General features: G+C 37.9%; 1 protein-coding gene across 2 annotated transcripts in view; it reads left to right on the top strand.

Moving 5' to 3' along the window:
• Positions 1-16217, top strand: part of ROCK1 (Rho associated coiled-coil containing protein kinase 1) — a 94296-nt gene extending 78079 nt beyond the window's left edge. For both annotated transcript variants that reach the window (XM_049829118.1, XM_049829128.1), the window contains 6 exons: positions 1715-1785; positions 6217-6305; positions 7725-7803; positions 7923-8184; positions 8951-9158; positions 15228-16217. In XM_049829118.1, coding sequence (XP_049685075.1) covers positions 1715-1785; positions 6217-6305; positions 7725-7803; positions 7923-8184; positions 8951-9158; positions 15228-15231 — 713 coding nt within the window. In that variant the 3' untranslated portion in view covers positions 15232-16217. The remainder of the gene's footprint in view (positions 1-1714; positions 1786-6216; positions 6306-7724; positions 7804-7922; positions 8185-8950; positions 9159-15227) is intronic.
• The last annotated feature ends 4791 nt before the right edge of the window (positions 16218-21008 follow it).

Genomic DNA, 21008 nt, shown 5'->3' with positions numbered 1-21008 from the left:
AGTTTTAGGATATTTCTAAAATTTCTAAAAATGGAAGAATCTTCTTTTGTTGTAAAATTAATCAAAGTATTCGAAATAGGGTAAGCATTATCTGTGATGCCTGCAGACATGAAGGAAATACGTTTCCTTTTCTAAAGCTACTGAATATCAAGAACTGGGGAGGGGTCTGGGGGACACACCCACCCTCCATAATTCTCATGCAGATATGAGAGGCAGAAAAATACAAATTTCCTTCACTTTTCCAGGAAGGTTTCTTACTGGAGTGAGTTATGTTAACATGTCTTTCTTCCAATTAGGATTTCAGTAGTTCAGTGGTCCCCCAGTATTTTGAAGTTATTCTGTGTGGAGAAATGTTAGGAAAAGAATCTGTATTTTTAAGTGTAGTCCACTTCTAAATATTGTATGCTGTAAGGCTAATGTAGAAGAGGGATTTTTGTGCCTAATTTTAATGCCTTGTACAAAGGTAGGCTGTCAATTTTACATAACAAAGTGTGTGGACAGTATCTTTTATATATTTGGATGTATTTTCAGAGCTTGCTGTTATACACCTCACATAGAGTTATCCCTGAAGGATAAAAGGGACCAATAGCTCCTTCTTACATAAATATTTGTGGAGAATGTTTCAGCAAATTTTAACTTAATGTTTTTGAAGTTTTCAGTGCTACCAGTTTATTAAGTTTATTCTAAAGAATGCATACATTATCTATTAGCTATATTTCTGTACTCTGACACTTTTTTTACAAATCCCATTTTTATGATCATTTAAGAAAATTTAAAAAATTTTTCTCACTTCTGAAATAAACATATAATTATGGAGTGAAATTTCGATTACTTCATTATCACATTTACAAAATTGTGAAACTTTTTACTCTGTCATTTCAGATTAATGGAATCATGATAGCTTCTTGCTGCTATTACCTGGCTTCATAATTTAAAAATTATCTATCAAAACCCAGTATCAGTTAGCTGGAGGCACTTTTAAAATCTATGATTCACATTAGGCAGAATGCTAATTTTCTTGTGACACTTCTTTGTATCATTGTTAAATTATTTCAGTAGTTTTGTGGTAGGAAAATACATTATTGCATTACTCTTTAAAAAATTGTCCACTGAAATTTTGAATAAAATGCTTGTCTCTTATTCTTTATATCTAGTTGATTCTTCCTGCATTCCTTATTTATTTATCTCCTATGCTTATCTTCTGTGAGTAACGGGACACCCGTGTAGCTTTGCTTGCTCTTGTGCGCTCTCCTTTTTTTGTTTCCCTTGGAAAATATGGATCTGGTTTGTTTTACTTGCTGCATCTTCCTGCTGAGGATTTTCATATAGCCCCTCTGAATGTTAAATTATGTTTATATTGAAAATCTCTTAATCATGCTCTGTTTAAGCTGTAACACATTTTCAAAGCAAAGTCTTTCCTGCCTGGCTCTTTGCAAATTATTTACATACAGTGTTAGATGTTGGCATCAAGGACAACAGCTTCACTTTATTTTGCAGTAACTGGATAATCAAATGTTAGCTTGTGATGAAGCATGAAGTCAATGCTTATATCTTCATTTTATTTAGCTTGCTTTTTATTCTGCTTTGCTAAATAGGTAATTCCCTGTTACTGCATGTAGTACATCTTCCTTTCTAGTAGTAGTTTGCTTTTGTGCTATTCTGCTTTATTACTATAAATACATAAAATTATTTAATATGCTTTTTTTTAAACCAGAATCAAGACTTGAAGGTTGGCTTTCAATACCAAACAAAGGAAATATAAAGCGGCATGGCTGGAAGAAACAGGTAGAAATGGATATTTTTTTTTTCTTCCTCAACTCGTTGGAAAGTTTTTTAGGCATACGGTGAATTGGTTTTACAGCTCATATTTAAGAAACAAACAAAATAATTACAGTAATTTAGTGTGTATACATTACTTTATTGAAGAAAAAAGCACCAAGAAAATTCAAATTTAGTATGAATTCTGTAGTAATTATATTGTGCAAATTATGAGAGGTGGGTGAGGAAATGCTTTACAGTGGGCATTTTGGAACCACTAAAAATCCCATTTCTCCTTTCAGTAATCTTCTTTATAAATCCTGTTACCTGAAAAATAAGCTCTTTGTGCAACTTGACAGCAGAGAGTAGGGAATGCCACACCTAAATATTCTGAAGGCCATGGAAGAGTGCATCACACTATAACTTGCCACATATGATTTCCAAAGACATTTCCATCTCCCTTACTTTTAAAATGGTCAGTCTCTCTTGAAAAGAACAGGTTTACTTTCAGAAACTGGACCTCTGTGCTGGAATTCCCACTCTAAACAAAGCAGTATTGTTTTGCCTCTGCAGAGGTTATGATCTGGTTCTTTGAAACTTCAGATGTTCAAATTGAGGTGCCTAGAAGCTTAGAACCAGTTTCTGATTATGTTTTCTGGCTTTCCAGTTCCCCTCTCTGAACGTCCTTTAGTATAACAAATTGCAAAAGTGAACATAGTCAGTGGAATTTTGTAAGCAATTTGTATGTAACAGTTTTATTTCCCTGCATCTTCCTTACTTATATTCAAAGATTAGTATTGGAAGTTACTCAGTTTATTCATGATATTTTCAACATAACTGATTCCTGCTGAAAGATGCTCCTGTTTACATTCACGTTTTACAAGTGTTAGGAGTGGTTCCTACAAAACCTGAAGAAGTATTTAATTCCTGTCAAAGAAGCAGTGAAGTGTTTGTATTGGGCCTTTAGCTGCTGAACCCCTTCTTTGAAGTACTCTGTTTTTTGGTTGGCTAGCATGACCTTCTTTATATATTTGAAGTGTTTTGAGTTCCAGACCTGCCTGTTTTTACATCAATACCAGACCTTCTTGGTGCTGTGTCTGTAAGTTAAAGCTGCCACCTATCCTGTCTTGCAGAGAACGAGTGTTAAGCTCTGCCCTGTTTCAGCTAATGACTTCTTAGAATATTCTCCCAGACCCTCGGTTGAGAGGCAATGTGAACATGTGCCTTATTGAAAATGCTTGCTTACCATAGTTTGGAACCTGGGGTTTGCTACAAATACCTCAAAAGCTTTTCAGTTGGTTTCTAGTCTCTTTACATTTCACTTTGTCTCCCTATTAGCAGAACTGCAGGAAATCTACAGGGCAAGGTCAAGAATGTTCTTGGTGCCATAAGGTCAAATGCTGATAGTGTTTGAATGTTCTTCAGGTGTCTCACGAAACATGCCTATTTGTAAATCAATTCCACACCTTGTTCTGTTTGATAGCTAAGGCTCTTTGATTCCTGTTGTTCCAGAATTGATTCTCCAGGTTGCTGTCAGACTTCTGGCAGTGTCCATGAATGAATTGACTGTGCCTAGGCACAAGTCATGTAGCTTTATTCTGCTCTAGATTATCTAAAGTACTGCATCATTTTCCTATCAGAATACCTCCAGCAGACTTTTCTGGTTGTCTTTTTGAAAGGGAGATTATTCTTGCATCCTCTGATAGTTAAAATTTTAAACTTCTGATAAATGCAGCTTCTCCAGTGAAAGACTGTATCTGAGCTTCTTTAGGCATGCCCAGTGTATGCATATTTAGTTCCCTCAAGATATTTTAGGTAGTTACTCCATTCATACTTTCCTAGTTTGAATAATAGTTCTTGCACTTTGAAGGAATTTAAGCTACAGATATCAAAAAGAGTCATGCTGATAAGATTCCTTAAACTAGCTGAGGTTCAAGCCAGTCAGACACCACAGTGACGGGTCATGTTGACTTACATGTGTATTCTGTTGGTTGAACTGTACTGCATCTGAAACAAGCTAGCTTGTAGTCAGCCTCCTCAGGTGCTTCTGTTCCAAATTCTCCTGTGCTTTCCATTTTGGGGTTGATGGGAGGTATGCAACCTCAAATATAGGCATGCCCAAATTAATTTAAATTAAAGGGAAAGCAAAATTGCATTAGCAGTGCAATTGGATTGGTGCCTGAGTTGTTATAACTTGAGTTGCTGCATTTCTAACTCAAATTTCAGTAGCACTGATGTGTTTGCCTCATGCCGAGTCATTTAGCTTAAGTTAGAAAGGAGTAAATGTGGAAACTCAATTGAGAATAAACACTTGAGTTATACCTCAAGCTAACACTAAAATGAGTTAGCCATATTTTTATCTGGAACTTCATTTCATCCCAAGTAGAGATGATAACCCTTCAAAAACCACCGTAGAACTACTGTCAGAAGATTTTTTTTTTTATATGTTCACAACAGGATATTGAGGCTGGTTTTTTTTTTTTTCTTTTGTGAGGTTAAATTGTTCTTTCACCAAGACTTGTGTGATAACTGAATTCCATTGTAGTCATAATTTGCATTTGTTATGATAGTCACCTTAAGGCCTTGCTCTTGTCTGTGAAAGACAAAGGTGCATACTTCAACGACAAAGAAGGCATTAGCTTTTTCTTGAAGCAGATCAAAGAAATTCAAGCACAGACTCTTTCTTCAGTGGGGAAAATTGCGAGAGGCTCACACCATTACAACTTAGTACCTATTCAAGTTGATCAGGCTTTCTATTAAAGAATCCTGACTGAGCCCCTTTAGTCAGTGGGGAAAAAAACCCTTTGCGGCTTTTTTAGATGCATTTCAGTAATTGAGATGTACAACTGCAGCATGCAGTTTGGGCAACACATTTTCAAAACACTGTTCTATAAACTTGTTAAGGTAACTTTCATATTCAGGTTTTGAGGTCAGACTTAGGAGGCTCAACCTTCTCTTGTAGGAGGAGTAAACACGATTTACTTAAATTGTCAGTATCTGCACTGTGCAGAAACCCATTCAATTACCTGCCAGTAATTGGAATTCAAGATGAACTGTTCGTGTATTCGATCTCTTGCTTTTCTGTCCTTTCCTCTGCTTCTGGGTCATATTATACCCCAATCTGGAGCTCAATGTAGACAGAGCAGTCAGTCTACCTCTTTTTAATCCTCTTTAGTACCTCATACCTTTTAATACGCTGTTTCTAAAACATTTGAAACTGCAGGGGAGGGAACTGCCACAGCTGTCACTGAGCTTATGGACAGTTTTAGCAAAGACGTTGGACTGGCAGCTCCCAGTGAAGAGCAACAGGCAGCAAATTCTACAGGCTTGAACTCACTGGGAAGTGCTTAGGTTATAGTTGTTTGATCTTAACTGGCCTGTGGGTTACAGAATTTTTCTCTGAGCAGCTTGCTTTGTTTTTCCTGTCATATGAACAAATGTTTATAATTCATGTGATTGTGAGCAGCACTGGAAGGGTGTCTGTGTACTTTAGGTTGAGGACAACATCCTTGGGCTTTTGGGGGACACACACGGATGGACGGACACTGCAGGCATACTCTGCATTTGGGAATTCTCTTGGACTTGGGGCCTGCAGTCCACTCCTGCTCTAAAACTCACAGTGCCTTCCCAGTAGCTCTTGCTTATTCCCCAGAATCCTATGCATTCTGGAGTACTCCACTTGTTCAGTGGCATGGGATAGATAAGTATAATAAATTAATACGCAGATTTTGAGCAAGAATTTTTAAAACACTTGGGAAGAAAATAATCAGCACATTACCAAATGTTTCTGTTCTCTAACATCTTTACCACTCTGGAAAAAACTGTGTGGTTTGACCCTTAAAGTGACATGTAGCAAAAGAATGTCCATTTCTTTTCTCCTCCTCTGCAAACCTTTCCCTTACTGTCTCAGTGTAATCCTAGATTTGGAATGTATACCAGAACTCTGTTTCTGCTGATTCATTTTGGCTCTTTATTTTACCAGTCCATTAAATTGAAAGCGTAGGAAATAGTTAGCTAGAACTGTGAGAATCTCTTTTAGCCTACCAGTAGTTTGGTGCCAAGTACCAGCAAGTCCTGCATGTCTCAAGAACTAGGGAAGTTGTTTACCAACTTTATGAATAAGTGATAGATTCTGCACTCCAGGAGTTTCTCAGTGACACAGTAATTTTCATAGCAACATGCCAGTAGCAACTGGTATTTGTGAGTTTGTGTACAGATAAACCTTCAGAGTCATCACAAGCATTTAAGGTTGCTCCAGTGACGATACATAGTCACTGCAGCTGTAGCATTGCACAGCTGTCAGTAGTATAGAGGCCTGCATGATGATTTAAATATCTCCTGATATTAGTTTAAAAACCTTGATTTACTCAGGCTTTTTATGTGCATATGGGAGTACAGTAGGATAAATGTTGCTTTTTAAAATGCAATTTTAACTTGGTTTTACCCTTTCTTTCCCAGTATGTTGTGGTGAGCAGTAAAAAGATACTGTTCTACAATGATGAAAAGGACAAGGACCAGTCTAATCCATCAATGGTACTAGATATAGAGTAAGTAAAGTTACTGTTAGTTTTGGATACAAATTTGCAAAAGAGCATTGTGTGTGAGATAACTAATAACCAATCTAGAAGCTTGGAATCAAAATTCCATAAACTTTTAATTTCCCACACTAGTTGGAAAATGTCTGTTTATCTGTATTTCAGGGTACTGTTAACAGAAGATACTACTTTTTCTTTGTCCTACTATTGATAAAAGAGAAAAAGTTAAATACACAATAGTGTGGTACTGTCTGTAGTCACTGGTATGAATTTACAGAAATGAAGAGCCTTGTCTTGTTTTCACAGAGTAGGGTCAGAGACAGTGGAACCTACATATTATGCTATCTCTTTTTATGATTCAGTGTAATGAGTGGTTTTTCCAGTTGCTTTAACAGCTGCTTTCTAAAGAAGGGCATGATAGTTGTGGGATAGTTAGGGAACTGGCTGTCTGATTTTAGGTCTCATCCTCTTGCTTCATCCCTTTTTCTTGCTGTCTAAGAAAGGATCAGTGTTGATGAAGCCCAAAGCATTTCTAACTTGTTGAGATGGTTTCTGTTTAGAGTGACAAAATAAATGAATTGTGATCCCTTTACATTGGTTATACATGAGGAAAATTGTGTCAAATATCACTGAAGCCCATCGCTGATGCATGACTGTGATGTTTGAACAGCTGATGGACATTATGGGATCTTATAGAGTAGTAATTGAAAAAAGGTTTTAAAATTCATGAATAGGTCTATCAGTAACTAACAAATACAGTGGACTGGAAGGAATCTCAAGCTCAGGAAGTGCTTAAGCTGCCAATTGCTCGTAACCAGGAAAAGAGTTATTTTCTCTTTGAGCTGTTTCTTATTCCCTTTTCATAAACATCTGTTAGAGCAACTGTTGAAAACAGGATGTTGGGATAGACAGACTTAAAGTCTTGACCCAGTATAAGATGATGTTTGTTCCAATTTTAATAGCATTTTCAACAGCTGGTGCCCCAGATTGCTTTTTGTGATGTTCTGGCATTGATTGTTTATCAACTGGTAACATGATTTAGTAATAAAATTAGTGAGTAGTACTATACTTCATATGGTTACTTCCATCCAGGGTTATCAATAAGCTTTTCTAGCAATAATCAGTTAGACTTCCCAGTGTTCTGAGGAAGAATTTGAAAGCCTTCCTTTTTCATAGGTAAATTTGCCATGCTGGATCTTGAGGCCATTGTAAGATAACCCTCATTCAATGCTATGAAATGTTTTGGTCTTACTTTGGTAGACAAGATCTATATGGTTTATGAATTAATTCCTAAAATCTTACTGCAGCCTTGAAGTATATCATATTGCTTGCATAAACAAGATTTATATGAACTTCAAAGTGCTTTGATAACTGTTTTAAAAACATACATAGCCTTTTAGCATTTTCTGATTCATGTTTCTTCTAATCTAGTAAGCTGTTCCATGTCCGACCTGTAACTCAAGGAGATGTATATAGAGCTGAAACTGAAGAAATTCCTAAAATATTCCAGGTAAAAAGAAGTATATTGTCATTTCTATTTAACTCTCTTGAAAAAGTGTGGCGGCTTCTTTGAGAAGTGTATAAAAACACATAGTGCTTCAACAATAACACAGCAGTATTCTTTTTCAGATTCTCTATGCTAATGAGGGGGAATGCAGGAAGGATTTGGAGGTAGAACCAGTACAGCCAGCAGAGAAGACAAATTTTCTAAATCACAAAGGCCATGAATTTATTCCAACATTATACCACTTTCCAGCCAACTGTGAGGCCTGTGCCAAACCTCTTTGGCATGTCTTTAAACCCCCTGCTGCCCTAGAATGTCGAAGATGCCATGTGAAGTGCCATAGAGACCACTTGGATAAAAAGGAGGAATTAATTGCACCATGCAAAGGTATACTCACGTTTTCTGCGTTCTGTATTCTCTGCATGGTTTAGCCAGACCTGCTAAACTATCAGAGGCAAATAAAAGCACTTTAGTTTAAAAGTTTTCTACTCTTTAGTTTTATGATTTTAGATGTGAAAAGTGCTATTAAAATAACAGACTCTTAACACTGCTTATAAACAGACAGCTGTGGCAAGCCTCTGTAGGGAGGTGGTGTAACTGATGTGGCTCTGCTGAAGGCCTTGAGAGCACAAGGGTCCCTGGAGGCTTGTGCCCAAGTACTGGGCAGTTCGTTGGTTCCCAGACCATTCTGTCTGTTACACATGGCCCACATTAGGGACAATGCAGTGGCCACATCACCAAGCTGTTTGAAGACCTTGAAGAGTGATTCTTCAGCCACATCACAGATTGGAGTAAAGGTTTCCTCTTTGTGCTCCTATGAAGTGGAGCATTTGGGGTATGTACTCTGGAACTCAGCCATAAGGCTCCCACACAACTTTCCAGCTTATTAAGACTGCAGTTAGTGTAAGTTTTCTCATTTCTTGAATATTAATGTTGGATTCAAGAATCTTAATGCAGAGCGACAAATATTGTAAGAAACTATAATCATAATTTCCCCTGCTGTTTATTGTCTTCCAAAAATATATAAACAAATCCAATACAAGTATGTATATAGGTGCTATTGTTCTTTCCAGTGGCACACCTGCTATGTCATAATTCTTATTTTGGTAACAAGTCATAGTTTTCACTGAATCATCTTCCTCCTTTTACTTAGTGAGTTACGATGTAACTTCAGCAAGAGATATGCTGTTATTGGCGTCCTGTCAAGATGAACAGAAGAAGTGGGTGACTCATTTAGTAAAGAAGATCCCTAAGACACCACCATCTACTTTTGTTCGTGCTTCTCCTAGAACTATGTCTACAAGATCCTCAGCAAATCAGTCATTCCGAAAAGTTGTTAAAAATACTTCTGGGAAAACTAGGTGAGAAATAAACTACAAAAGCTACAGATCTTTTTAACTTAAAAAACCCTCTGTTTATAAATCCTATTTAATCTGAAATTGCAAAATAATTCTGTAGTTATGACTGTTGAACTGGTGGTCTAAATTTCTGCTCAAATCCTGAAGGAAGGAACAGACAGAATTCTCCTGCTGTTGTGGTCAACTTATTGGTTCTTTGGATTTGGAAAGGTACCGTAGAGATGGCAGTGCCTGGCCTGCCAATGCATGCGAGAGAGCTGGTTGCATTTTTTCCTGTTTAAAGGCAAGACTCAGTAGATACGTCAGCAATGGCATTTAACTGCAAGGGTGATCTACATAGTCATTCATGGATTGACTCATAAAGCTTGCATAAGCTAGAAGTCTTCTGCAAATGGGGGTGCAATGAGAAACTTACAGTCTGTTGTTTGCCATTTCTTTTGGTGTGAGGCAGCTTAAGTATTAATTCCATTCTTTCTCCCTGCTTACTTACTCCCTGTCTTCTACTATCCTAGCAGTTGTTTTTGCAAGCTGTTTGTGACCTTATGCGTTAACCAGGGCAGTATTTAAAATACACTTTTTTAATGCTAGGTTACTGTAAGCCGATTTTTAACCTGCATTAGCTTCCTCATACACTATGCATGTTCCTTTCTCCCAAAATAACCAATTGAGTAGACAGTATGAAGTGGAAACTAGTGTCTCAGTAGGGAAAGAGTCTTCCTAGATTGGCAGGGCTACCAAAATAAATGTCCTGCAAACATTCCTTGCACGAAGTGCAATAAAAGCAAACTTTTGCGTGGAAAGAGACACTGGATATATCATGAAATATCCTCCTGCAGAGGAGAGTAGGGAAAAATATCTGAAAGATACAAAGGGTGCTGATTTTCTTGTCCCCATAATTAACACTAAAATGTAAGTGATCATAGTTTTGAGATACTAATATAGTCAGTGAATGCCCTCAAAATAGTCTCATCCAGGAAAGTTACTTTAGGCCTTGACTACAAAGCTGTCAACGCAAAAAACAGTGATGTTGTGGGCAGTATTGTGTTAGAGATAATAATGCAACAGCACAAGGAGAAGGACATAATAAGAAATCTGTGACCAGCAGTTAAGAACATGTAGCTGTGCTAGAGTATTTGGGGGAGAAGCCATATTCACAAATACTGAACAAAGTCTCAGTTTGCCCCTTACAGCTCAGATAGCAGGAGCATAACTGAATCATGATGCAATTTTACATTTTTCAACATTGTGCTTAACCAAGACGAAGTTGTGAAACACAGGAACACTTCTGATTTGTGGGGAGATTTCCTGGGAAGTGGGCAGTTTTTCCCTTACAGTCTTCACTGTAAAAATCTGTTGAAAACAAGGGTGAATGCAGTGGAAAAGCACACAGTGATAAACCTGAGTTAAGAAGAATGATGGTAAAATCAGAGTTTGCTTACTAAATAGTAGCATCTTCACTATTGTGACAAATAAAGACAAATAGGTAATTGCTAATTTCAGAGGGGTTCAGTCATGTTTGTTATGTACTTACACAGTGTGTACTTGTACAACAGAATCTTGTTAAACTGTTTGTCTTTTCTACCAAATGTCTATTTCTCCCAACTTATAAGAGCTGCTATAAAGCTTCACAGTGTTTCCAAACTTACTTTTCCTTCAGTCCTCAATTTTCCAAGATTTACTGAAAAATGTTAGACCCCTCCACAGGCTTTAGCCAGATCTTTTAAGAGTTTCAGATATAAATTACACCTGCTGATTTAAAAATATATATCATTAATAGCTGTTGCTTAACATCATCTTTATTTACAATAGGACTATTGAAGAAATACTCCTGTTCTGTGGTTGAGAAAAATATGAAGTGCTTTTATATATCATATGATACATTTACTTCAACAATAATCAGGATTCTAGAAACTAGTTACTAAAGGCAGACCTTTTAAACAGGCCGATAAAGATAACAGAAGTACTTAGAAAGGTTAAAGAGCTCTGTTACTGAATAATAAGATTTTTCAGTGAGTCTTGGACCACCTAAGACTGAAAGAAAAAGCATATCATGTTAATACTTAAAAGGATTAGGTAGAATGATTTTGACACTGAATGGTCATCCCACCATAAATTCTGGGAAAAAACCCACAACAGAACCAATAATGTAAAATTCATTAATACAGTTTTAAAAGAGTTTTTAAAATGTCACACTGAAATAATGCTAGTCAACATTGCTTACTGAAAAAGATGTCAAATAAACTGAGAATTCTGATGAGGTAGCATTCTTGGATAGTTAAAAAACCAAACAAAACAACCAACTCCCTCAAAGGCAAACAACCAACTCCCTCAAAGGCAACCAACCAACCAGCCAATGGGGTTGGAAAGAATTATTTTAACACACCATTTGCATGCATCTTTAAGCTGTATTAATTGGAATAATCTAAAACAACACTTGGAAGATCACAGTCCTGACTGTACATTTTGGAAAATATCCTCTGTTATTGACTATGCAGATTCTTCCCCCCCCCCGCCCTCCCCCCTGCCAAATCTTACCTATGTAGAGTTCACTTTGTAAATACAGTGCATCATTCTTTATTTCACATTTAGATATTTAGAGTTGTAGACTCCCTTCTTTCCCTTTCCCTTTCCCTTTTTCCTTTTTCCTTTCCCTTTTTTCCAAAAGACTTTGAGTTGTATTCTGAGTATGCTTTCCTTTCCATTTGTCCTTGCGAGGTCTTCTGGTAGCTGTAATAACCAGATTTTTTTAAAGTTCTGTTGCAGTGTTTGTTTCCAATTTTTGGGAGGGTCTTCTGATGAGCTATACTGCAGTTACTGTACTATACCTCATGCTAGGGCGTGCAGGGGGAATTTGCATGTGCACGCACCCACAGAATTAAAAAAAAAGGGGAGGGGTTAAAAACCTACTATAGACAAAACAGCTCTGGTATTCAGATGTCTCATAGCTGTTAGCTTTTCAATAGATTTTTTTTTTTTTTTTCCCAACATAACCATGATTTCTCAGTTTTTTCATTTCAAGATCTTAAACTTTTTTCCAGGCATTTTAGAGCTAATTGGAAAAGCACAGAAGCTTTCATCCATACTCTTTTATGGGAGCAAATCCATTTTTCTTAAATCAATTCATTGATGATTTTTACTCTGTCTTAATAGAAATGCTGGTTGGGGTTGCCTTTAGCGTGAACAAGTTTGCAGCTAATCTCTTATAGAATGAACAGATTTACATATTTGAAAATTTACAGTAGCTCTTAAAGGAATGGGTCTGTTTGGGGAGATCAGTTATTCAGACAATTTCTGTAATTAATCCTATTGGCATTTGTCATTGTCAGAGTGTCACAGAAGCACAGAAATATGCAAGTAGTGAATGGGAACTTTTTAAATAAAATGAGAAACACCATCTTTAAAGCTCTTTTTTTAAGGTCCTAGAGATACAATGAGCCTCATAGCTCCCCAGCACCAGGAGAGCTGCACATTCCTGTGCTTTATCTTGTGTCAGCTCATGCTTCACAGATTACCACAGTAAACTGATGTATTTTCCAGCAGATAATCCAGGAATTTCACTAAAGAAAAAGCCAAAAAAACCCAAAGCATAACAACAAAAAACCCCAACCCTAACCCCACAGAAGAAAAGCATGTGGTTTTCTGTTGGGTTAAGAAGTTGCAATGGTTCCATGACAGAGTCCAGAAAGCTCCGGACTGGTCTCAAGAATGGAAGGAGGAAGGGTGAAGGTGGTCTTCCTGCAGTAGTGAAGTATCTGTCCAGATCAGCTGTTCCGAATACTGCAGCCTTGTATTTTCTCCATCTGCCCTAGTGTATGGCCTCTGTTCACTTTCTCCATCATCCATTAGGATCTTCCAGGTTCTTGGAAAGAAATAAAGCTCTTAAGTTTTCTGGCAATTCAGAAGTTAATACCTGTGTGGTATTTTACCTCTTTAACTTGAATTTTTCTAACAGGCTGTGATGTGAATCAAACAGTTAACATTTATATTACTCTTCTAGACTAAGCCCAAATCCGTCAGTAAGTTTGATGACATAATTGCTATTTGGTCTTAGAAATCTTGCTTCTTAATGATGTTTAATACTGATATAGCTTCTTAGAACATACCATTAATTTACAGCAAACTCTGTTTTAATGCTGCATATTATAGGCACTGAGTATGGAGGAAGAAGCATATTGAGCATAAGCCGTTTAGAGAGGCACAGTACTTGACCAGCAAGAGTGCTAGCTATGTGTGTGCTGCCAGCCTGTTGTGCTGCATGGAGATGTGTGCAGGAGGCAGGTGGGGAGCCCCTGCACCTTGCTGATGCTTGAGGAGCTGCTTGGGCAGCTTTGTGATGTGCTCCATCTCCATCCGACAGCTGCCACTGGGTTGACTGGAATGTAGTGAGGCTTGTGTGGCACCTGCAGAGCAATGTGAGTGAGTAATTAAAAGATTCAGAGTTACACTGAGCAAATAAGCATTACAGAAAGGTCAGATAGGAACTTTGCTTTCAAGCTATTCTACTGGGGACGTTTTTATGACTTTCTCAGACAAATTTTATGTTAGTTGTGTCTATGAACTAGACAATTAGTGCTGTGATGTAGTATGGCCAGCCTGTGCCCTGATAGCACCACATATTCCATCCTGTATGTTTAGAAAGAAGAGGGATTGGATTTATTTTAGGAAAATTCACTTCTGATGTACCAGATGTTTAAATTTAGATTATTAAATAAATTTACAATGGATCTTATATACTGAACACTTAACTGGTGATTGCACAGTAGCTGAGCTAATCTGACAGCCTGTTGCTACTTAAGGGGGAGGATTTTCCCTCTCTGTCTTCCTTCCCTGCTTTACCGTCATTAGATCCAGGGTAAGTGCTTGAAATGATCGATTTTGGACCCTTCCATCAAGGTCCACAATTCAGTTTCCTGACTGTCAAAAAAAGTAGACTTACTTTGCTGAGCTAGTGAGTAGAATCAGCCTGCTGAGAAGTGCAGTGGTTGCCAATGCTGAGGATGGGCAAGTAAGAGGGTGGGGTCAGGAAGGTGATGAAGTGGAGGAACAGCAGGCCTTTTTCCTTCAGGAGGCACCAAATTGTTAGATCAGCTTCTCTGAACTCAAGACACTGGACCCTGAAGTTCTCATCGTGACCTCTTTACCTAGACATGGGAGTAAGAGAAGCAGTGATGATTTTTATGGGATATACGTGTTTAGCTTTTACTAGGTATCTGAAAATCGTTCTCTTGTCAGACAGTATAGCCGAACTTGATCTCAGTGATAGAGTCCTACCATGTAAGCAGGCATTAACTATTTCCGTCAAATGGGTACAGACTTTTAACACATGCTTTACGGCATTTTAGTACATGTCATTTAGGGTCTGATCCACATTTCTTTGCAGTTGGTAGGCAGCACTTCATTGACTTCATGGAGAGGTGTTATCAGACCCATTGAAAGGAGCTTCATGTATAAGTTCATCTTAAGTTCTATTCCTCATTTTAATAACTTATCATTAGTAAACATGAATCACAACTTCATGATGAACTTGCTAGCATTTGCAGTTCTGCTTCTAGATCTGAAACTACACTTCATAGTTTATAGTAGGCTAATTTATATACATTATATGAGCACAGTGGAGATGTTTTGTTTTAATATATTTGGACTTGGGCACCTGATCAAGTTAGTGCGTGTTAAAAAAAACAACCAACCAAACAAAAGTCCTGTGCATCAGATGAGCTCTGGCAACTGCATGTGAGTGCTCTTAGCCCTATAGAGAGCCTTTTCTTGTCCTGCAAGTGAAAGAGGGTCACCTTGCATTTGCCATTAATACACCCATGATTGTTTACTCTTGTTTACTTGTAAAGCTGCAGTAATATTATTATCTGTCTGATCTCTGTATTCATTTAATGTTGTTTGAAGTTAAGTCGTCTGTGGAAGATTGTAGGTTCAATCTTAGTATTGTACCTTGTCAATTGAAAAAATACTTAGTTAACAAAATATTTTCTTCTCTGAAGCTCTTGGCAAACGTACACTAGTGTTATGAAGTTAATTTTTATATTTGTTATTAATTGTCTGTTTTCTTCTTTGTTCCAGCTAACCACATGTACAGTGCTTAATGGAATTTCATGGAATGCAGTCTGAGAAACAGGGCTTTTTTTAACCACACAGAGCAGTGCAGACGGGCTGTTGTTCCTTTCAACATAACTATCACAGGCTTCAGGGTTAAGATTGCTATTACTGTCTCCTCCTTGCTTTGGCACAAAAGCACGCTGAGGGTGTTTTAATTGCGGGTTTGCCTAAAGGTAGATTAGATTAATTATTACTATGTAATGCAAGTTAAAGCAAATAAAGCTTAGCTAGGTGTATAAAAAAAGGTGCTGCCTTTTGGATTTCAAAAAAAAAGCCTGTCAATCACGATGAAATGCAGCCAACTTTCTTTGTATCAGTGAAAGAAAAGGACTGTTTACCCTGTGAAGGGGCTATTTATGTCAAAATGAGCATATGAAACGGAGTAGAGGAGGAAGGTTTCTCAATGAGAAGGACTGCAATTGCTTTCAAGACTCAAAGTTGTGCTCTTGAAGACTGCAGAACTAGCTTAAAAATGAAGCCTTATCACTTGAACTTCAGTGCCTTCACTGCAGAGTTCTTAACAGCCTTAATGCTAACCACCCACTATGGAATGGATCAAAGTGTTAAATACTTTGCATTATGCTTTACAAATTACTGATTCAGCAGGTTTGTAAAGGGGGGAAAACAAGTAATTGCCTTTAATCTATGCATTTTTTGCCAAGCCATACTGAATTATTTTACTATTAGAGGCATTAGAAACTAACAGTAAAAAGAACCACCGAGTTTGGAAGCATATTTTGGGGTACATAATTTCTGTAACTATAATGTGTTGCCTTACAATTTTAAGTGATAACGTACATTAAGTTAACAAACATTTAAGAAATATATGCACTGTTTGAACTGTAAATTATTCTTAGAACACTTTTACTGGGTTTTACGTTGTCCTTTTAGTGCCTTAATTTGAGATAATTGTATTATTGCTGTTGTCAATAAATGTAGAAATCTAAAACTAAACGAAGGAAACCTCTAAAAAACTATTGCATCAGTGGGTTTTACTGAATTTTAATTGGTTAAAGTATTGTAGATGCTAGATGCATTTTTCTAAATTAAGTACAATCTTTGAGTGAGAATTCCTCTTACAAAGAAAGAGTGATTCTGGTTCATAAGCCAAGAGATGTGTAGGCAATGCAAAAAAAAAAAAAAAAAAAAAAAAAAAAAAAAAAAGCAAGCATATAACGCAAAAGCTCTGGGTAATTCAGGAATTTCAGTAAATGCTGTCAGACTCTTGCTTTGTAGCAGGAATACATTCATGGTATGGGCAGTATGGTTTTATTTTATTTTATTTCGTAACCAAATACCTCCTCAGTAATTTATAATGGCTTTGCAGTTGTGTATTAAATAAGAAGCACTGGAAAACTGATTCGTCCTTAGGACGATTTGCATGTTTCAAGTGGTATTGAAAGCCGCACTGATGGATATGTAATAATAAACATATCTGTTATTAATATGGTAATGACTCTGTGCTCATTTAATGAGAAATAAAGTAATTTATGGAAAGACCCTTTTGAAAACGACTGGCATGGTGTTTTCTCCTGACTGCAGCTTACACATCTTTCTAAGCATTCAGATATTGCCACAGCTTGCTAGTACAAGGTGCATTTGCAACATAACACCTAGGGGACTCTGAAACTTTTTTTTACTATTCTACATGAATAAGTAAATAGCATATTAAATAATTTTTTTTCATTCCCTTATTCTCATGGCCTGCTGTAGTAGCCTAATTTTATTATTCAACCACTACCCTGAGCTTGCCTTGTGATTGCTTCATCCTTCATGACGCAGGTTTGGAGCTTCAGAAATCCCATGTATTTGGGGGAGGGAATCCTGTTCAAAAAAAAAGACAAAAAACTGTGGGGGGGGAGGCTGATGTGTGTTTGTTTTGTTTTTGTTTTTTTTAACAGCCTGTGCATCCCATAAAGCTAGCTGTCCTTAAATCTTCCTGGGTAATCCACCAAGGCCTATAGAACAATGGAATAGAAAGGACAAATTACATGCAAATGATTGTATGTCCTTTGAAGGTCACAGAGCTGGGGAGTATAGATAAAAAGAAGTAGGTGATGTGGTAATTTCAGAAAGTTCCTCTATGTTGACTTTGCTGTATCAGAAATGTCAGCAATTTCAAAGCTGTAGCTGGAGCACACTAATGACTACCTTCCAGATTGCCAGTCACACTGACTGTTAACTTGCCAAGCAATACAAGCGAAAATTATGACCTGCTTTAATCTCCTATCACATACTCAGAGGGGAAATAATATAGTAAGATGATTAAATGTATCTTAGTTAAATACGTACATTATTACAGGAAATTTGGAGCAATGGAAAAGCCCTATGGTCAGGTCATTCTCCAGACCCAGATTAGGTTTTGGATTGCTTTTCTGCTTGTGTAACTGGCTACCTCTACAGGTTCAAAAACTCTTGCTTGAATAATTTCTTAAGAAAAAAAAAAAAGTCATATCTTGTAGTTCTGTATTTTATTAATCTGAAAAATGGCATAAAACCTGTTATGAATAGGTAATGACTAGTGGGAATAGGGAAGGACTGTGGAAAAAATGGGTTTGCTCTACAGATTGGCATGTACTATCATTTCCATAGCTTTTTAGCAGTGCTGAAATTCTGCAATTCTGTTTGAATGCTGATTTTGCTTGGGAAAGAAGCAGCAGACATAATGAAGTGTAAAATTACATTAACTTGTATGTCTGGAATAAGTTGCAACTAAAATGCTGTAATAGTAAAGTCTAGACATGCAAATTACAGTTTGTGTGTTCTGGTATACTGATGTTGGCACTTGTTTACTGTAAGCAAGGTGCCTATCTACAGGAATGGCTATACTTTGAATAACAAATTCAGCCAAATGTTTCTACTGTTAGGAAAAGTAATGCCTACAATCTCAACTGTGCAAACAGATATTTTGGGGGCAGGGGGGGAAATTGTTATTAAACTTTTAGCAAGCATCAGCTTTATCATCCAGAAAAAAAATCATCAGTGCTGCTGTGTTCACTACAGCTCCACTTCTTCTGGCTCTTGCCTTCTTATTTTGCCTAGCTTTTACCTTTGTTTCTAATGATTCCTCTTACAGGAACATTTTGCCTACGTTTGTATAGTAGAGTGCCAGAAAGTCACGAAGAGATGTGAATGTGTAAGCCAAGAAGAGCTAGCATAAATCAACCTGGCTTCATTCGTATCTGTGAAGCTGTAGTTTTACGCACTGAGAAACCAAGAAGTCTAGATAGATTCTTACGTGATCATTTTTTGTTGATTTGCCTCCACCTTTTTTCCATTTTCTATTACTGTATTAGGTTGAAAGTTCATTAACATTGGCAGAATGCCAAAATCTGCTCTATTTCATTCCTTCTTCAAGCCTCCCTATTCCTGCTGAAGGAAACAGGAAAATGATAAAAGAGTACTTAACTGTAGCAAAGCAGCCTGGGTCACAAGAAAAGGATGGCCTTTCCCACAAGCAGGATTTAGCAGTGGGCACCGAGGCTGTAGCCAGAAGCAAGTCAGGAATCGTGTGGCAAGAGGTGGAGCAGCAGGTACTGAGCTTCCCTCTGAGCTGGTGAATTCTACTGGGAATTTTTTATGTACTAGTTTAAAACATAAAAAATGCAAATAGAGTTTTGTTCTTTTTCCTTCCCCCAGCTGGACATTTCATAGTGACCCAGAATGCAGAAAGCTTGAAAACCGCTGAAATGGAACAGCTAACATTGAAATGGGGGATACAGTGTACATACTTTAAACATCTCCTGGATTGCTATGTTTTTCTTTACCCTGCCATTACATTTTCTGTATCATCTATTATTAGAAGTCACACCTTACTGACACTGCATTTTTCAGTTCGTAGTTGCTGTGAGACAAGGATCAAATGTAGCAGTGGCTTTCAGGGTGGGAGTGCCTGGGCTGTGCCACACCTGAGCCCTTAAGTCAGCTCTAGGAGCCGCTACCCCACAGGGCAGCTACTGTGATCGCTGGTTGGGCCTCGCTCAGCCCTGCACTGTGCTGGAGGGATTGTGCACACCAGAGTTTTGTTCGAGTATCTCGTTTCTGTTCCTTGTTTTCTGGGTGCTCATTTGGAAAGAGTCAAGGTTTGCAGTGCAGGAAAGTGCAATGCTTACCTTTATCATGAAAAAGAACTTTAAAGCACTGCAAGGACACTGGAAAATCAGACCTAAAGCACTTAAAACTAGGACTATTTTGAGTTTAATATGCATGGCTATTATCTGTAAGACAGGAGTTAATAACGTGATTTGATCCTACCTGTGCTATGAATACACACACTAAAATGTTTAAAGCCTGAAGATACATAGCAAGGTTCCCAAGAACATAGTTTTCCCCATAGAAAATAAAATGTATGTTAATAAATGCACCTGTCAATATACTGGATAACACATCTTCCCCTTTAAAGAAACAAGAAATGTAAAAGCAGTGTTTTAATTCCTGAGACTCTGATTATTTAAAATGAAGACCATCTTCTTTGTTCTATCATAGGCATCACGAAGGTGCCTAAAGCATGCCTTGCAAAAGGGCTTGCCTTGCTTTCCCACTGTAGCAGCACCTGCTTGTACCATCCGAGGGCACACCTACTACTTGTGCTCCTCAAAACTGAGCCACGTGAGATTTCATAGAGTAAAAGTCTTCTGTAAACAGATCCGGACTTGCTCTGATCCATATTCCATCATTAATAAATCCTGCCAGGCCTGTTGGCCTGCACATAGTATTGTGCTAATTAATGACACAGCCCCAGCTTTTGGATCCAGGCTGGCTTGCATCTGGCCAGCTCAGGATGGGAAGCAGCCATGCTCAGGTGGCCCAGCAAAAGGCCACACAGACACAGCCAGGGCAGGCAGTTCCGCTGTCCCTGTGCCTCTGCGACCCAGCCTGCGGTTCCCACTGGGCTTTTCACTAAGAAAAAAGATGCATTTAATAACGTTCAACCAATCTTTTACAAGTTTAATGTTGTCAAGGTAATCTGTACTTCGTATTTATACATCAGGGTGCACTCTTTGTCTTTATGCTCCTTACGTCAGTTTGTCCAGGATTCAAGGAAACCAGGATCTATTGATCCCTTCCTTATGGAAAAAGGCACAAAGCTGTTACGGCAGGAAGAGGCCTACGCGATCTTGGAGGAAAGCAGAGGGAGGTAGTGGTTCTCCACCTTGCGAAGGTCTGGAAGAGCTTTCCTGCAGATACAAACCCTGATTCTTCCAGCGGAGCACCCTCTAGTGCCTTTGCCAAATCCTGGAAAGGCATGGCCTGTGATTGCCTGAGACCTGATCCTCTAAGGGTTACTCTAAAGGGGAGAATGTATTCAGTGCAGCTTCAGACTGTAGAGCATTCAATTTTCATTTCAGAGTCACAAATAAATGGCCTCACTGTCGGTATTAAGAACAAATGGCTAGACTGGAGATATCCTGCGCTTAGACTCATGGGCAGACAGCTGGGATCTGCTCTCACTTGAAGAGATGGCCTGCAGGATCTCACCCTAGAACTGGATTAAAGCTTTTCTAGAAAGCTCCTTTAAGCAAGTTAAAGTAACAGAAGATTCATCACCCTTGCTGGTAAGCTTTAACAACGCTTAAGTTGCCTCAGTAATTAGAAACTCCATCTTAATTCATGATCCAGCTTAATTTCAGCATACCACTCATTGGAGCTTCTCTGTGAAATGTAATCCTTGTTCCCCTAAACTGCCTTTTCACGTCTAGGAGCCTACACTGGACAATAAAATCAACATTTGTTCTTCTTCTCCAT

This window comes from Accipiter gentilis, chromosome 2, assembly GCF_929443795.1.
Source record: "Accipiter gentilis chromosome 2, bAccGen1.1, whole genome shotgun sequence".
NCBI classification, from domain to species: domain Eukaryota; kingdom Metazoa; phylum Chordata; class Aves; order Accipitriformes; family Accipitridae; genus Astur; species Astur gentilis.
This window is presented reverse-complemented; position numbering and strand designations above follow the sequence as displayed.